The sequence below is a fragment of the Ranitomeya imitator genome, chromosome 2, assembly GCF_032444005.1.
Source record: "Ranitomeya imitator isolate aRanImi1 chromosome 2, aRanImi1.pri, whole genome shotgun sequence".
Classification (NCBI taxonomy): Eukaryota; Metazoa; Chordata; class Amphibia; order Anura; family Dendrobatidae; genus Ranitomeya; species Ranitomeya imitator.
This window is the reverse complement of record NC_091283.1, coordinates 243,173,536-243,190,551: the sequence shown is the minus strand read 5'-3', so window position 1 is coordinate 243,190,551 and position 17,016 is coordinate 243,173,536. Positions and strand designations below refer to the sequence as shown.

Here is a 17,016-nt window from a genome sequence, read left to right as displayed (position 1 = left end):
TGCATTATGTTTTCGAGCCTAAGGAACTGATATTACTGCACAATCTCTCCCGATATGGAGAGCAAAAAATAATTTCAGAACTCAGTATCTCTTAATGGTCCATGATAAATACGTGCAACTCCGGTTTAGTGGTGGAGCTTTCCCCCAAACATATGTTGTTGTTGGGGATATAACTTTTTTTTATTCTATGTCTTTTTTTACAGGTTCATTTTGTATAGTAGTTCAATAATGGTGGGATCGGCCTGCCTCACTTTTATGAGTCTGCAACTACTTGGTAGCCTTTAAAATAAGGTCTCTATTACCTCTTCCAAATTCCTCAGATCTAAATGTAAGACACATCAGCTCTGCACTATAATAAAACGTTCTCTATGAATGTCTATTATTTCTTCTTGAAACTCATCTGACAGAAAATATTGGCCCTTATGATAGCTAAGATCGCCAAGAGCCACCAAGCTACATACTCTAATTACCCAGAGAGTTTTCACCAGGATAATAGGAAACAAATGGATGTTACAAATTATTTTCCAATGTCTCTTGAATCCGACAATACTCTATATATGGTTATACACTACTTTCTGGGCACATGGTAGGGGTAAGAAAGGAAGGAGCACAATTTAGCTATTTGAACTCATATCTTGCTGGAATATTTTGCAGACACAATGTATTGGGAGCACTGTTAGTGATCACCTGGCAGATCAAAGATGACCACCACGAGAAGGCTTGGCTCTATCTACTCCATTTTGCATATCCCAGGGATTGCCTTGCTCATCATCCTTTAACCACTCTACATGGATCTGGACTTACATAGAGACCCCTAGGCTTGGGCCATGGTGTTACCTGGTATTCTGTGTTTTGAGATGACAAGAAGATTAGTCAAGTAGTCGGGTCAGAATCAGGAGGGCAGAGAAAGTACAAAATTGGAAGATGCAAGTGTAGTCAGTAAGCGAGCTGGGATCACAACAAGATATGAATACACTAGCGGGAGCTGAGCACAGAAGACTGAACCAGAGGAGAACAAGGCAGTATCTGGCAGCTTCTGACAATATGCTTCAAGCTTTAGTAGTGTTTGGTGCTTTAAGCAGGTAGAAGATTGCTCCAGCTGGACAGTTTCCAAACCCATACTGCCAGACTGGATGGTACTGCTGGTCTCAGGCACCCTACTCTTAGTGGCTGGAGAGAGCCAGCGCCACCCAGAGCTTCTGGTTTGCAGATTCCAGTAGAGATGGGACACACCATTTGCAGATTCCCTAATATAGCAAAATTACAGAAAACTAAAGCAGTAGAAATCCCTATAAAGTGACTCAATTTTCGAAATTATAACCCTCAGTGAATTATTCTATGGGATTAGTGACTATTTTGACTCCACAACCACTTTACGGAAATTAGCTTGCATTGGATGTTGCAACGTGAAAATTGTACTTTTGCCATTCTATTGTCCAATACATAATGCCCAGATTGTGCTTCAGGAGACACACACCGTAAATTAAGTGGGTTCAACTCGCTATAGTAATGCCAAATATATGGATGCTGAATATGGTTTGGGCACACTGCAAGGCTCAGAAGCAAGCAGAAATTTGACTTCGGGAGAGCGGATATTGCTGAATTGGTTTATGGAAGCCATGTTGCTTTTCAAGAGCTTTTGAGCCACTAATAAAGTGGAAACCTTTGTTTTTCCACTGGCAGATGATGGACCTTAGTGTTGTCTTGTATTTCATGAGATGAGTAGAAGTTTTATTGGTATAATTTTCACCTATATAACATTGTTTGGTGGCTTTTTATTCTATGTTTGGGAGGCAGAATGAACAAACGGTTGAACGCCACGATCCACTGGTTCATGCTATGAGGCCTTCGATTAGACTGTTAACTGTCATTGTCTTGGTGAATAGTTCAATATTTTTACATAAGCGGTCTGTAAAAATTACAAATTAAGTAGAAATGTTCAAAAGTATAAAATGTGAGGATATTTTATTTAAAATTAATAACTGGTTTTATTTCTAGCAGATTATTGCACCAGGAGATCAGAGGGAACGCTGACATCTTCAGTTTTTAAATCAGATGATCTTGAGATCACACAGGATACAGTTGAAGTGAATGCCATTACCTCAGATATGGCATCATCCTTTCACAGCAAAGATCTGTCATCTGATCCTTTGAAACAGGTTCTGTTTTCTGGTTCATTACCAACTACTAAGAAAAATCAAAGTAACAATATAAGCATTAAAAAACAAATTGATTCTAAAGGAAAGAAGACATTTTCATATTCAGAAAATGGAAATAGTTTTCTCAAAAATACTTTTTTAAAACATGGAAAAATTCACACAGCAGATAATAGATTTTCATGTTCAGAATGTGGGAAATGTTTTAAGCAGAAATCAGATCTTGAAAATCACCAGAGAACTCACACGGGGGAGAAGCCATTTTCCTGTTCAGAATGTGGGAAATGTTTTAATCAAAAATCAAATTTTGTTATACACCAGAGAACTCACACTGGGGAGAAGCCTTTTTCATGTACAGAATGTGGGAAATGTTTTAACAGGAAATCAAATCTTGTTATACATCACAGAACTCACACAGGGGAGAAGCCTTTTTCCTGTTCAGAATGTGTGAAATGTTTTAAACAGAAATCAGATTTTGTAAATCACCAGAGAACTCACACAGGGGAGAAGCCTTTTTCATGTTCAGAATGTGGGAAATGTTTTAACCGGCAATCAGTTTTGGTTAATCACCATAAAACTCACACAGGGGAGAAGCCTTTTTCATGTTCAGAATGTGGAAAATGTTTTATTCGGAAAGCAAATCTTGATTGCCACCGGAGAACTCACACAGGAGAGAAGCCTTTTTCATGTTCAGAATGTGGAAAATGTTTTGTGAAGAAATCATCTCTTCTTAGTCACCAAAGAACTCACACAGGGGAGAAGCCTTTTTCATGTTCTTAATGTGAGAAATGTTTTACACAGAAATCAACTATTAATAAACATCAGGGAAGTCACACAGGGGAGAAGCCTTTTTTATGTTAAGAAATATTTTAACGGAAAATTGTATCTTAACCTCTTCCCGACCTGTGACGCAGCATATGCGTCATGAAAGTCGGTGCTAATCCGACCTGAGGCAGTGTATGCGTCATAGCGGGATCACGTTCCTGGGGGTCGGGTGAACAGGTTAACTGAAATATTACCTGACCTGCAGGAACAGGGGACTTGTACTGGACACTGGGGGGGGTGGGGGGTGGCTTTGCCCCCCTCGTGGCTACGATCGCTCTGGTGACCTCTTTGTCACCACCCCCCAGATCTGATTGGAGCTAGCGTCCATGTGACGCTATCGCTCCTATTAGATGTGGAGGGGCAGAGTAAAATATGGCTGCCCTCGCTCTGCAGCCTGATCCCTTCCATGGGAGCTTCAAAGCGATGTCCCTTCTGCTGCCCTGCTGCTGCCGCTGCATCGCCGCCTGACCGCCGCCGCCTGCCATCCGATACTTCCGTCTGCTGCCTTCCGCTCCCCCCGCTGTCCGACTCCACCCCATGACCTCTGCTCCCTCCCCCTGCCCCAGTGATTACCCCCTGCCCCCCTGATCACTCCCCTGCTGCTGCTGCCAGCTCTATCTCCATGCTGCATCTCCTCAGCCCCCTCCTGCGCCCCCACGCCTGAGTCCCCCTGTCCCCCACTTATCTCCCCTCTGCCCCGCTGACTTCCCCTCTGCCCCGCTGATCTCCCCCTGCCCTGCAGATCACCCCCCTGCTCCGGTGATCTCCCCCCTGCCCCGGTGATCTCCCCCCTACCCCGGTGATCACCCCCTCCTGTCCCAGTTTTCCCATTAGGGTTGAGTTGGGCTAAAGTGAGTTGGGCTAAAGTTGGGGTTAGGGCTAAAATGAGGGTTGGGATAAGGGTTAGGGTTGGGATTAGGGTTAGGGGTGTGTTGAGGTTAGGGTTAGAGTTAGAATTGGGGGTTTTCCACTGTTTAGGCACATCAGGGGCTCTGCAAACGTAACATGACGCCCGCAGACAAATCAATCAAAGTCTGCATTTTAAAACGTCACTACTTCCCTTCCGAGCCGTGACATGTGCCCAAACAGTGGTTCCCCCCACATATGGGGTACCAGTGTACTCAGGACAAATTGGACAACTTTTGGGGTCCAATTTCTGCTGTTACCCTTGTGCAAATAAAAAATTGAGGGCTAAAAAATCATTTTGGAGGGAAAAAAAAATCATTTTTTATTTTCACGGCTCTGCGTCATAAACTTCTGTGAAGAACATGGGGGTTCAAAGTGCTCACCACATAACTATATTGGTTCCTTGGGAGGTCTAGTTTCCAAAATGGGGTCACTTGTGGGGGAGCTATAATGTTTAGGCACACAGGGGCTCTCCAAATGCGAGATGGTGTCCGCTAACGATTGGAGCTAATTTTCCATTCAATCTTCCCTTCCGAGCCTTGCCATGGGCCCAAACAGTGGTTTACCCCCACATATGTTATTGTTGTACTCAGGAGAAATTGGCCAACAAATTTTACAATCCATTTTATCCTGTTGCCCATGTGAAAATGAAAAAATGGAGGCTAAAATAAAACTTTTGTGAAAAAAAAGTACTTTTTTATTTTATCGATCAGTTTGTGAAGCACCTGGGGGTTCAACGTGCTCATGATGCATCTAGATAAGTTCCTTGAGGTGTCTAGTTTCCAAAATGGGGTCACTTGTGGGGGAGCTCCAATGTCTAGGCACACAGGGGCTCTCTAAATGCGACATGGTGTCCTCTTATGATTAGTGCTAATTTTCCATTCAAAGAGTCAAATGGCACTCCTTCCCTTCCAAGCCCTGCCATGCACTCAAACAGTGGTTTACCCCCACATATGAGGTTTCAGCGTACTCAGGACAAATTGGACAACAACTTTTGGGGTCCACTTTCTACTTTTACCCTTGGGAAAATAAAAAAAAATGCTGCTAAAAGATCATTTTTGAGACTAAAAAGTTTAATGTTAATTTTTTCCTTCCATGTTGCTTCTGCTGCTGTGAAACATCTGAAAGGTTAATAAACCTCTTGAATGTGGTTTTGATCAGCTTGAGGGGTGCAGTTTTTAGAATGGTGTCACTTTTGGGTATTTCCAGCCATATAGACCTCTCAAACTGACTTCAAATGTGAGGTGGTCCCTAAATAAATGGTTTTGTAAACCATTTTTTTTATATAAATTTTTATTGAAAATTTGCAGTAACAACCATGCAAAACAACAATCTATTAGCATCAATCATGGCATATAGACATTACAATTGTTACAGTCACGGTTAAACATAAGTCAAAGTTTTAAATTGAGGATGCCATCTTTCAAAAGCAGCAATGGTAATCTTAGCCATGTTACATAACCTATATGAAATAGCCAAGAAAATTATCAATAATACAAAAACGAACAAGAAAACAAAAATAGGAGGGAAGGTGGTAAGGAAGGGATTTTTAAAAAAAAAAAGGGGGGGGGGGTGAGTCTCTACTAAGTCGCCTAACACGTCTAGCCTGCCTCCCCTCTAAATGATAAAACATCCAACCCCAATCATGTCAAGAACAATCCTCCGGTAATTCAAGTGGACCGAGATTATTCTTCAGTTTTTCCATAAGGTACCATCTAGTGGAGGAGAAGGGAGCTATCATCTTCCGCCTTTCATCAACATTACAAAGTTTTCCAATAAACTGACTCAATTTTTTGAGATATTTGCCTGCCTGTGCCTCCTTATTTGTAAGTGCGTTCCCCTGCTCAACTGCCATGTAATGATGTAATTGGGCTATCAAATCTGACAATTGTGGGGTAGATGAATCGAGCCAATGCTTGAGATTTAGCTTTTTAGCCAAGATCAGTATAGTGTGTATTAGTATTGAGGGCTCTCCGTAACCCTCACCTCTCCAATTCTCCCAATAATGTAAGATCGCCATTGGCAGGGAAAGCGATGTCACATTGCTTCAGAGGTTACCAAGCAATCCAGAAACTGAGTCCCAAAATGGGACTATGTTACCGCAGGACCACAAACCAAGTAATAAGTCAGAGTTAGATTGATGGCATCTAGGGCAGGCCGTAAGTCTGTCAGGTCTATATCTGGTTTATGAATGTTAAAAGTGTAGATTGCTCCGTGCATGATTTTAAATTGAGTTACCCTCCAATTCTCATTAATTATGTGGTTCCGGAAGAGAGACCAACCTTTTCTTACTAAGGAGGTGGTTTCAGTATCTTCCAGATGTTGTCTCCAATACTTATAAAAAGTATCTGGATGAGGGTCTAATAAATGAGGTTTCATTATGGAGTATATTGCGGATATAGAGGGGGTCCCAGTAGGGTATTGGAGAAAATCGTCAAGCATATTATGGCTTGATTCAAATGTAACATCCTGCAGATTAGACATAACTGAGCGTTTGATTTCCTCATACTGAAGGGAGTGGGAGGGCGGGAGATGATATTTCTCAAGTACTTCGGGACATGTTAACCTTCTAGCCTCCATCGGATGGAGAAGATGAGACATTAATAATCTCCTTTTGTTGCAAGGGAATAAATAGTTTATTTTCTATACCCTGAGGGAATTCAGAGTTTGCCCACAGAGGTAAAAATTAGGATATTCTTAAATAAAGACTACCGTATATACTCGAGTATAAGCTGAGAATTTCAGCCCATTTTTTTAGGCTGAAATCGCCCATCTCGGCTTATACTTGAGTCATACCCAGGGGTCGGCAGGGGAGCAGGAGCGGCAGCTGTGTAATAATACTCACCTGCTCATTACAGTAATGAATATGGACCCGACTCCACTCCCATAGGGGTGGGGCCACATATTCATTACTGTAATGAGCGGTACCATGTGACCGCTCAATACAGGAAGAAGCTGCCGGTGCCGGAGAACCAGGGACACCGCACCAGGAGCAGGTGAGTATAATGCAGTGCGCGATATTCACCTGTCCCTCGTTCCACCGCCGGCCGCCTCAGCGTCTTCCCCGTCCTCTGCAGTGATGCTGAGGTCAGAGGGCGCGATGACGCGATTAGTGTGCGCTCCGCCCTCTGCCTGAACAGTCAGTGCAGAGGATGGAAAAGACACAGCGGTGCCCGTCGGTGGAATGCGGAGCAGGTGAATATAGCAAGTGCCGGGGCCCTGAGAGGTGAGTATGTCATTTTTTATTTTTTTAATCGCAGCAACAGCATATGGGGCAAATGTGTGTATGGAGCATGTTATGGGGCCATGTGCAGCATTATATGGGGCAAATATCTGTATGGAGCATCTTATGGGGCCATGTGCAGAATTATATGGGACAAATATCTGTATGGGGCCATGTGCAGCATTATATGGGGCAAATATCTGTATGGAGCATCTTATGGGGCCATGTGCAGCATTATATGGGACAAATATCTGTATGGGGCCATGTGCAGCATTATATGGGGCAAATGTGTCTATGGAGCATCATATGGGGCCATAATCAACATTTGTGCAGCATTATATGGGGTATATTTTAATATGGAGCATCTTATGGGGCCCATCATGAACTGTATGGAGCATTATATGGGGCATATTTTGTATGGAGCATCTTATGGGGCCATAATCAACATTTGTGCAGCATTATATGGGGTATATTTTAATATGGAGCATCTTATGGGGCCCATCATGAACTGTATGGAGCATTATATGGGGGCATGTTTTGTATGGAGTATCTTATGGGGCCCATCATGAACTGTATGGAGCATTATATGGGGCTCCTGATTCAAAATGGATATTCAAAAACACTTTACCTACTTATGTCTCAATTAATTTTACTTTTATTGGTATATATTTTTATTCTTGAAATTTACCAGTAGCTGCTGCATTTTTCACCCTAGGCTTATACTCGAGTAATTAAGTTTTCACAGTTTTTTGTGGCAAAATTAGGTGGGTCGGCTTATACTCGGGTCGACTTATACTCAAGTATATACAATATATTTTTTTCTCACCGCTTTCCATGTTGAGATAGTGCCTCTAAATAGGATTGATTGTCTTAAATTTAGGGGCAGAGAGGAAAGGCGTGCGTGTAAAATGGCCGAAAGATTCAGAGGGTGAGCAAAATCCGCATCTAGTGAGGTGTCAGTATAAGAATGTCTGTTGTGCAGCCAATCAATATAACGCATATTACAAGCTAGGTTATAATTCCTGACACTAGGAAAGTTTATTCCTCCATCCTCCTTCGAAGCCATCAGTTTCGAGATGCTAATTCTAAGACGTTTATGGTTCCATGTAAATTGATTGAATTGGCTATTTAGAAAATTAACGTCAGAATGTTTGAGCAAAAGGGGCAATGTTTGGAGAGGGTACATCAGCTTGGCCATACTGATCATCCTAACGAGGTGAGCCCTTCCCATAAACGATAATGGTAGATTTTGCCATGCTTTCAATTGGTTCGATATTTTAGCTAGTGGGAGGGATAGTTTAGATCGTATAGAGAGGAAGGAGTCCTACCAATTTTAGTACCTAAACAGGTAATACAAGAAGAGGTAACAAAGATGCCTCCCCAAGGAATTTTCCATAGCTGGGTTTCCCCCTTCTTAGTTAGCGGCAGGAGTTTGCATTTGTCTATATTGACTCTAAAACCCGACTATGCACCAAATTATTCCAGCAGGGTCAAAACTTTTGATAAATGATACTTAGGATTAGCCATAAATAGGATAACATCATCCGCAAAGAAGGCTGACTGTAGCACCTGTATTCCCTCGAAAATAGACGGCTAAGATAAAGTGCGGACCACAGGTTCAATTGCTATATTGAACAAGAGTAGGGAAATCAGACATCCTTGTCTGATGACCTTTTTTTTAGAGAAAAGGCGCCTGAGAGGAAGCCAGGGGTATAAACCTGTGCACTAGGGAGAAATATAAAGCATGTATATAATCAAAGAAGGGGCCCAATAGTGACATCCTGTTCAAGACTAAGCAGCCAATCCCACTTTACATTATCAAATGCTTTTTCCGCATCTATGGTAACTAATGCCAGAGCATCACACCCATCCGGGCAGATCTTGGTAGAATAGATCTTATCGAGTGCCAATAGAACCTTACGTACATTTAAGGTTGCTGATCGGCCTCTTATAAAACCTGCCCGAGACTGCGAAATACTATCTGGAAGGATTACGGCCAATCTATCTGCCAATATTTTTTAAATGAATTTAATATCGGTGTTAATTAATGATATAGGTCTATAGGAGGATGGCAAACTAGGGTCTTTTCCAGGCTTTAAGATTAGATTGATCTAGGCCCTATTAGCTGAAGGGAATAAGTGGTCTCCCTCAAGGATTCTATTAGCTAACTGTGTCAATATTGGTGCGAACTCAGAGGATAAAAATTTAACAAATTCAGCAGAATATCCGTCCGGACCAGGGGCTTTACAATTTTTGGAATTTTTTATGGATGAAAGTATCTCTTCTTTAGAAATTGGTTTGTTTAACCCCTTCTTGACCTGTGACACAGCGTATGCATCATGAAAGTCTGTGCCAATCCGACCTGTGACGCATATGCTGTGTCACAGAATGATCGCGTCCCTGCAGATCTGGTGAAAGGGTTAACTCCAATTACACCCATTACAGCCGATCTACAGGGACAAGGGGAGTGGTAGTACAGCCCAGGGGGGGGGGGGGGGGGCTTCACCCCCCCCCCCCCCCCGGGGCTGCGATCGCTCTGATTGTCAGTTTCACTTTCAACAGCCAATCAAAGCGATTTGTAATATTTTACCTATTAAAACTGGTGAAATATTACAATCCAGCCATGGCCGATGCTGCAATGTCATCGGCCATGGCTGGAAACACTGGTCTGCCCCCACCGCCACCGATTCCCCCCCCCCAGTCCTCTGATCAGTCCTGCACACTGCTCCGCTCCCCTCCGTCCTCCTGTCCGCTCCCCCCGTGCTCTTGTTCGCTCCCCCCGTGCTCCAATCCCACCCCCTGTGCTCCAATCCAACCCCCTGCACTCCGATCCACCCCCTCCATGCTCCGATCCACCCCCCGTGCTCCGATCCACCCCCGTGCTCCAATCCACCCCCCCGCGGTCCGATCCACCACCCCCATGCTCCGATCCACCCCCCGTGCTCCTCCCCACCCCATCATACTTGCCGAGCCTCCCGTGGTCCGTCCGTCTTCTCCATGGGCGCCGCCATCTTCCAAAATGGCGGGCGCATGCGCAGTGTCAGCCGGCAAATTCGTTCCAAAGTGCATTTTGATCACTGTGATAAAACCTATCACAGTGATCAAAATAAAAAAAAATAGTAAATGACCCCCCCCCCCCTTTGTCACCCCCATAGGTAGGGACAATAATAAAATAAAGAATTTATTTTTTTTTCCCACTAAGGTTGGGGTAAGAATTAGGGTTAGGGTTAGGGTTTCGGTATGTGCACACGTATTCTGGTCCTCTGCAGATTTTTCCGCAGCGGATTTGATAAATCCGCAGTGCTAAACCGCTGCAGATTTATCGCGGATTTACCGCGGTTTTTCTGCGCATTTCACTGCGGTTTTACAACTGCGATTTTCTATTGGAGCAGTTGTTAAACCGCTGCGGAATCCGCAGAAAGAAGTGACATGCTGCGGAATGTAAACCGCTGCGTTTCCGTGCAGTTTTTCTGCAGCATGTGTACAGCGATTTTTGTTTCCCATAGGTTTACATTGAAATGTAAGCTCATGGGAAACTGCTGCGGATCCGCAGCATTTTCCGCAGCGTGTGCACATACCTTTAGAATTAGGCTATGTGCACACCGTGCGGATTTGGCTGTGGATCCGCAGTGGGTTGGCCGCTGCGGATTCGCAGCAGTGTTCCATCAGGTTTACAGTACCATGTAAACCTATGGAAAACCAAATCCGCTGTGCCCATGGTGCGGAAAATACCGCGCGGAAACGCTGCGTTGTATTTTCCGCAGGATGTAAATTCTTTGTGCGGATTTCGCAGCGTTTCACACCTGTTCCTCAATAGGAATCCGCAGGTGAAATCCGCACAAAAAACACTGGAAATCCACGGTAAATCTGCAGGTAAAACGCAGTGCCTTTTACCCACGGATTTTTCAAAAATGGTGCTGAAAAATCTCACACGAATCCGCAACGTGGGCACATAGCCTTAGGGTTAGGGTTGGAATTAGGGTGGTGGTTAGGGGTGTGATTATGGTTACGGGTGTGTTGGGGTTAGGGCTGTGATTAGGGTTATGGCTACAGTTGGGATTAGGGTTAGGGATGTGGGGGGGTTAGTGTTGGAGGTAGAATTGAGGGGTTTCCACTGTTTAGGCACATCAGGGGGTCTCCAAACGCAACATGGCGCCACCATTGATTCCAGCCAATCTTGTATTCAAAAAGTCAAATGGTGCTCCCTCACTTCCGAGCCCCGACGTGTGCCCAAACAGTGGTTTACCCCCACATATGGGGTACCAGCATACTCAGGACAAACTGCGCAACAATTATTGGGGTCCAATTTCTCCTGTTACCCTTGTGAAAATAAAAAATTGCTTGCTAAAACATCATTTTTGAGGAAAGAAAAATGATTTTTTATTTTCACGGCTCTGCGTTGTAAACGTCTGTGAAGCACTTGGGGGTTCAAAGTGCTCACCACATATCTAGATAAGTTCCTTTCGGGGTCTAGTTTCCAATATGGGGTCAATTGTGGGGGGTTTCTACTGTTTAGGCACACCAGGGGCTCTGCAAATGCAACGTGACGCCCGCAGACCATTCCATCAAAGTCTGCATTTCAAAAGTCACTACTTCCCTTCTGAGCACCGACGTGTGCCCAAACAGTGGTTTACCCCCACACATGGGGTATCAGCGTACTCAGGAGAAACTGGACAACAACTTTTGGGGTCCAATTTCTCCTGTAACCCTTGGGAAAATAAAAAATTCTGGGCTAAAAAATTATTTTTGAGGAAAGAAAACGTATTTATTATTTTCACGGCTCTGCGTTATAAACTTCTGTGAAGCACTTGGGGGTTCAAAGTGCTCACCACACATCTAGATTAGTTCCTTTGGGGGTCTAGTTTCCAAAATCGGGTCATTTGTAGGGGATCTCCAATGTTTAGGCACACAGGGGCTCTCCAATCGCGACATGGTGTCAGCTAACGACTGGAGCTAATTTTCCATTTAAAAAGCCAAATTGCATGCCTTCACTTCCGAGCCCTGCTGTGCGCCCAAACAGTGGTTTACCCCCACATATGGGGCATCAGCATACTCAGGACAAACTGGACAACAACATCTGGGGTCCAATTTCTCCTATTACCATTGGCAAAATAGGAAATTCCAGGCTAAAAAATCATTTTTGAGGAAAGAAAATTTTTTTTATTTTCATGGCTCTGCGTTATAAACTTCTGTGAAGCACCTGGGGGTTTAAAGTGCTCAATATGCATCTAGATAAGTTCCTTGGGGGGGGTCTAGTTTCCAAAATGGGGTCACTTGTGGGGGAGCTCCAATGTTTAGACACACAGGGGCTCTCCAAACGCGACATGGTGTCAGCTAACAATTGGAGCTCATTTTCCATTCAAAATGTCAAATGGCGCGCCTTCCAAGCCCTGCCATGTGCCCAAACAGTGGTTTACCCACACATATGAGGTATTGGCGTACTCGGGAGAAATTGCCCAACACATTTTATGATCCATTTTATCCTATTGCCCATGTGAAAATGAAAAAATTGAGGCGAAAAGAAATTTTTTGTGAAAAAAAAGTACTTTTTCATTTTTACGGATCAATTAGTGAAGCACATGGGGGTTTAAAGTGCTCACTATGCATCTAGATAAGTTCCTTGGGGCGTCTAGTTTCCAAAATGGGGTCACTTGTGGGGGAACTCCAATTTTTAGGCACACGGGGGCTCTCCAAACGTGACATGGTGTCCGCTAAAGAGTGGAGCCAATTTTTCATTCAAAAAGTCAAATGGTGCTCTGTTATGACCTGTTGGTCAGGACAATAATGGACCTGGTGGTTAAGAGCACACGGAATGACCTGATAGTTACTGATAATAAGGACGAGCTCTGGGACGTGGGAACTCTGCTGACCGCAATCCCTAAACCTATCAAACACACTAGAAATAGCCGTGGATTGCGCCTAACGCTCCCTATGCAACTCGGCACAGCCTAAGAAACTAGCTAGCCCTGAAGATAGAAAAATAAAGCCTACCTTGCCTCAGAGAAATTCCCCAAAGGAAACGGCAGCCCCCCACATATAATGACTGTGAGTAAAGATGAAAATACAAACACAGAGATGAAATAGATTTAGCAAAGTGAGGCCCGACTTACTGAACAGACCGAGGATAGGAAAGGTTACTTTGCGGTCAGCATAAAAACCTACAAAAAGACCACGCAGAGGGCACAAAAAGACCCTCCGCACCGACTCACGGTGCGGAGGCGCTCCCTCTGCGTCCCAGAGCTTCCAGCAAGCAAGACAACAAATTAAATAGCAAGCTGGACAGAAAAATAGCAAACCAAAGAAATACAAGCTGGAACTTAGCTTCTGATGGGAAGACAGGTCACAAGAACGATCCAGGAGAGAACAGACCAATACTGGAACATTGACAGGTGGCATGGAGCAAAGATCTAAGTGGAGTTAAATAGAGCAGCAGCTAACGAATTAACCTCGTCACCTGTGAAACTCAGAAACACCCACCAGAGGAAGTCCATGGACAGAACCAGCCGAAGTACCATTCATGACCACAGGAGGGAGCCCGACAACAGAATTCACAACAGTACCCCCCCTTGAGGAGTGGTCACCGAACCCTCACCAGAGCCCCCAGGCCGACCAGGATTAGCCAAATGAAAGGCACGAACCAGATCGGCAGCATGAACATCAGAGGCAAAAACCCAGGAATTATCTTCCTGACCATAACCCTTCCACTTGACCAGGTACTGGAGTTTCCGTCTCGAAACACGAGAATCCAAAATCTTCTCCACCACATACTCCAACTCCCCCTCAACTAACACCGGGGCAGGAGGATCAACGGATGGAACCACAGGCGCCACGTATCTCCGCAATAACGACCTATGGAACACATTATGGATGGCAAAAGAAGCAGGAATTGATAATAATAATAATTGATAACCTCAGAAATCTTATACGGACCAATGAAACGAGGCTTAAACTTAGGAGAGGAAACCTTCATAGGAACATAACGAGACGACAACCAAACCAAATCCCCAACACGAAGTCGGGGACCCACACAGCGCCGGCGGTTAGCGAAACGTTGAGCCTTCTCCTGGGACAATGTCAAATTGTCCACCACATGAGTCCAAATCTGCCTCAACCTATCCACCACAGTATCTACACCAAGACAGTCTGAAGACTCAACCTGCCCTGAAGAGAAATGAGGATGGAAACCTTCTGAACTCCAAAGAGACACTTTGACCCCTTCACAAACGAGGAATTCACACGAAGGACCTGGAACACCATTCTGACCTGCTTCACATGAGACTCCCAATCATCCGAAAAGACCAAAATATCATCCAAATACACAATCAGGAATTTATCCAGGTACTCTCGGAAGATGTCATGCATAAAGGACTGAAATACTGATGGAGCATTGGAAAGCCCGAATGGCATAACCAGGTACTCAAAATGGCCCTCGGGCGTATTAAATGCTGTTTTCCATTCATCGCCTTGTTTAATACGCACAAGATTATACGCCCCTCGAAGATCTATCTTGGTGAACCAACTAGCCCCTTTAATACGAGCAAACAAATCAGACAGCAACGGCAAAGGATACTGAAATTTGACTGTAATTTTATTAAGAAGGCGGTAATCAATACAAGGTCTCAAAGAACCATCCTTCTTGGCCACAAAAAAGAACCCTGCTCCTAACGGTGATGACGACGGGCGAATATGGCCTTTCTCCAAGGATTCCTTTATATAACTCCGCATAGCGGCGTGTTCTGGCACAGATAAATTGAACAATCGGCCCTTAGGAAACTTACTACCAGGAATCAAATTAATTGCACAATCGCAATCCCTATGAGGAGGTAGGGCACTGGCTTTGGGCTCATCAAATACATCCCGATAATCCGACAAAAACTCTGGAACTTCAGAAGGAGTGGAAGACGAAATAGACAAAAATGGAACATCACCATGTACCCCCTGGCAACCCCAGCTGGACACAGACATAGATTTCCAGTCCAATACTCGATTATGAACCTGTAGCCATGGCAACCCCAAAACGACCACATCATGCAGATTATGCAACACCAGAAAGCGGATATCCTCCTGATGTGCAGGAGCCATGCACATGGTCAATTGGGTCCAATACTGAGGCTTATTCTTGGCCAAAGGCGTAGCATCAATTCCTCTCAATGGAATAGGATACTGCAAGGGCTCCAAGAAAAAAACACAGCGCCTAGCATACTCCAAGTCCATCAAATTCAGGGCAGCGCCTGAATCCACAAATGCCATAACAGAATAGGATGACAAAGAGCAAATCAGGGTAACAGACAATAGAAATTTAGACTGTACCGTACCAATGGTGGCAGACCTAGCGAACCGCTTAGTGCGCTTAGGACAATCGGAGATAGCATGAGTGGAATCACCACAGTAAAAACATAGCCCATTCCGACGTCTGTGTTCTTGCCGTTCAGCTCTGGTCAAAGTCCTATCACATTGCATAGGCTCAGGCCCATGCTCAGATAGTACCGCCAAATGGTGCACAGCTTTACGCTCACGCAAGCGTCGATCGATCTGAATGGCCAAGGACATAGACTCATTCAGACCAGCAGGCATGGGAAACCCCACCATGACATCCTTAAGGGCTTCAGAGAGACCTTTTCTGAAGATTGCTGCCAGGGCACGTTCATTCCACTGAGTGAGCACAGACCACTTTCTAAACTTCTGACAATATATCTCCGCTTCATCCTGACCCTGACACAGAGCCAGCAAGATTTTCTCTGCCTGATCCACTGAATTAGGTTCGTCATAAAGCAATCCAAGCGCCAGGAAAAACGCATCAACATCACGCAATGCCGGATGTCCTAGCGCAAGGGAAAATGCCCAGTCTTGAGGGTCACCACGTAATAAAGAAATAATGATCTTTACTTGTTGAACAGGGTCACCTGAGGAGCGAGGTTTCAAGGCAAGAAACAATTTACAATTATTTTTGAAATTCAAGAACTTAGATCTATCACCAAAAAACAAATCAGGAATTGGAATCCTAGGCTCTGACATCGGATTCTGAACCACAAAATCTTGAATGTTTTGTATCCTTGTAGTGAGATTATCCATCCAAGAGGACAGACCTTGAATGTCCATGTTTACACCAGTGTCCTGAACCACCCAGAGGTAAAGGGGAAAATAGAGACAAAACACACTGCAAAGAAAAAAAAAATGGTCTCAGAACTTCTCTTATCCCTCTATTGAGATGCATTAGTACTTTGGGCCACCAGCTCCTCCTCACTATGCTCCGCTCCATCGGCCTCAAGGACACCGTTCTCTCCTGGTTCTCCTCCTATCTCTCTGACCGATCCTTCACTGTATGTTTTGCTGGTTCCTCCTCCTCTCACCTTCCCCTTACTGTTGGGGTTCCTCAAGGATCAGTCCTAGGCCCCCTCCTCTTCTCGTTGTATACTGCCCCTATTGGACAAACAATCAGTAGATTTGGTTTCCAGTACCATCTCTATGCTGACGACACCCAATTATACACCTCTTCTCCTGTTGTCACGCCGACCTTTTTAGAAAACACCAGGGATTGTCTTACTGCTGTCTCTAACATCATGTCCTCCCTCTATCTGAAACTAAACCTGTCAAAAACTGAACTTCTTGTGTTCTCTCCCTCTACTAACCTACCTTTGCCTGACATTGCCATCTCCGTGTGCGGTTCCACCATTACTCCAAAGCAACATGCCCGCTGCCTTGGGGTCATCCTTGATTCTGACCTTTCATTCACCCCCCATATCCGATCACTGGCTCGCTCTTCTTACCTGCATCTCAAAAACATTTCTAGAATTCGCCCTTTTCTTACTTTCGACTCTGCAAAAACTCTTACTGTTTCACTTATTCATTCTCGTCTGGACTATTGTAACTCTCTACTAATCGGCCTCCCTCTTACCAAACTTTCCC

General features: G+C 44.4%; 1 protein-coding gene across 1 annotated transcript in view; it reads left to right on the top strand.

Annotated features, from left to right (window-relative positions):
- Positions 1-17,016, top strand: part of LOC138666344 (zinc finger protein 84-like) — a 108,101-nt gene that overhangs the window by 51,567 nt on the left and 39,518 nt on the right. Inside the window, exon 5 of the mRNA XM_069754572.1 lies at positions 1,999-2,928. Coding sequence (XP_069610673.1) covers positions 1,999-2,928 — 930 coding nt within the window. The remainder of the gene's footprint in view (positions 1-1,998; positions 2,929-17,016) is intronic.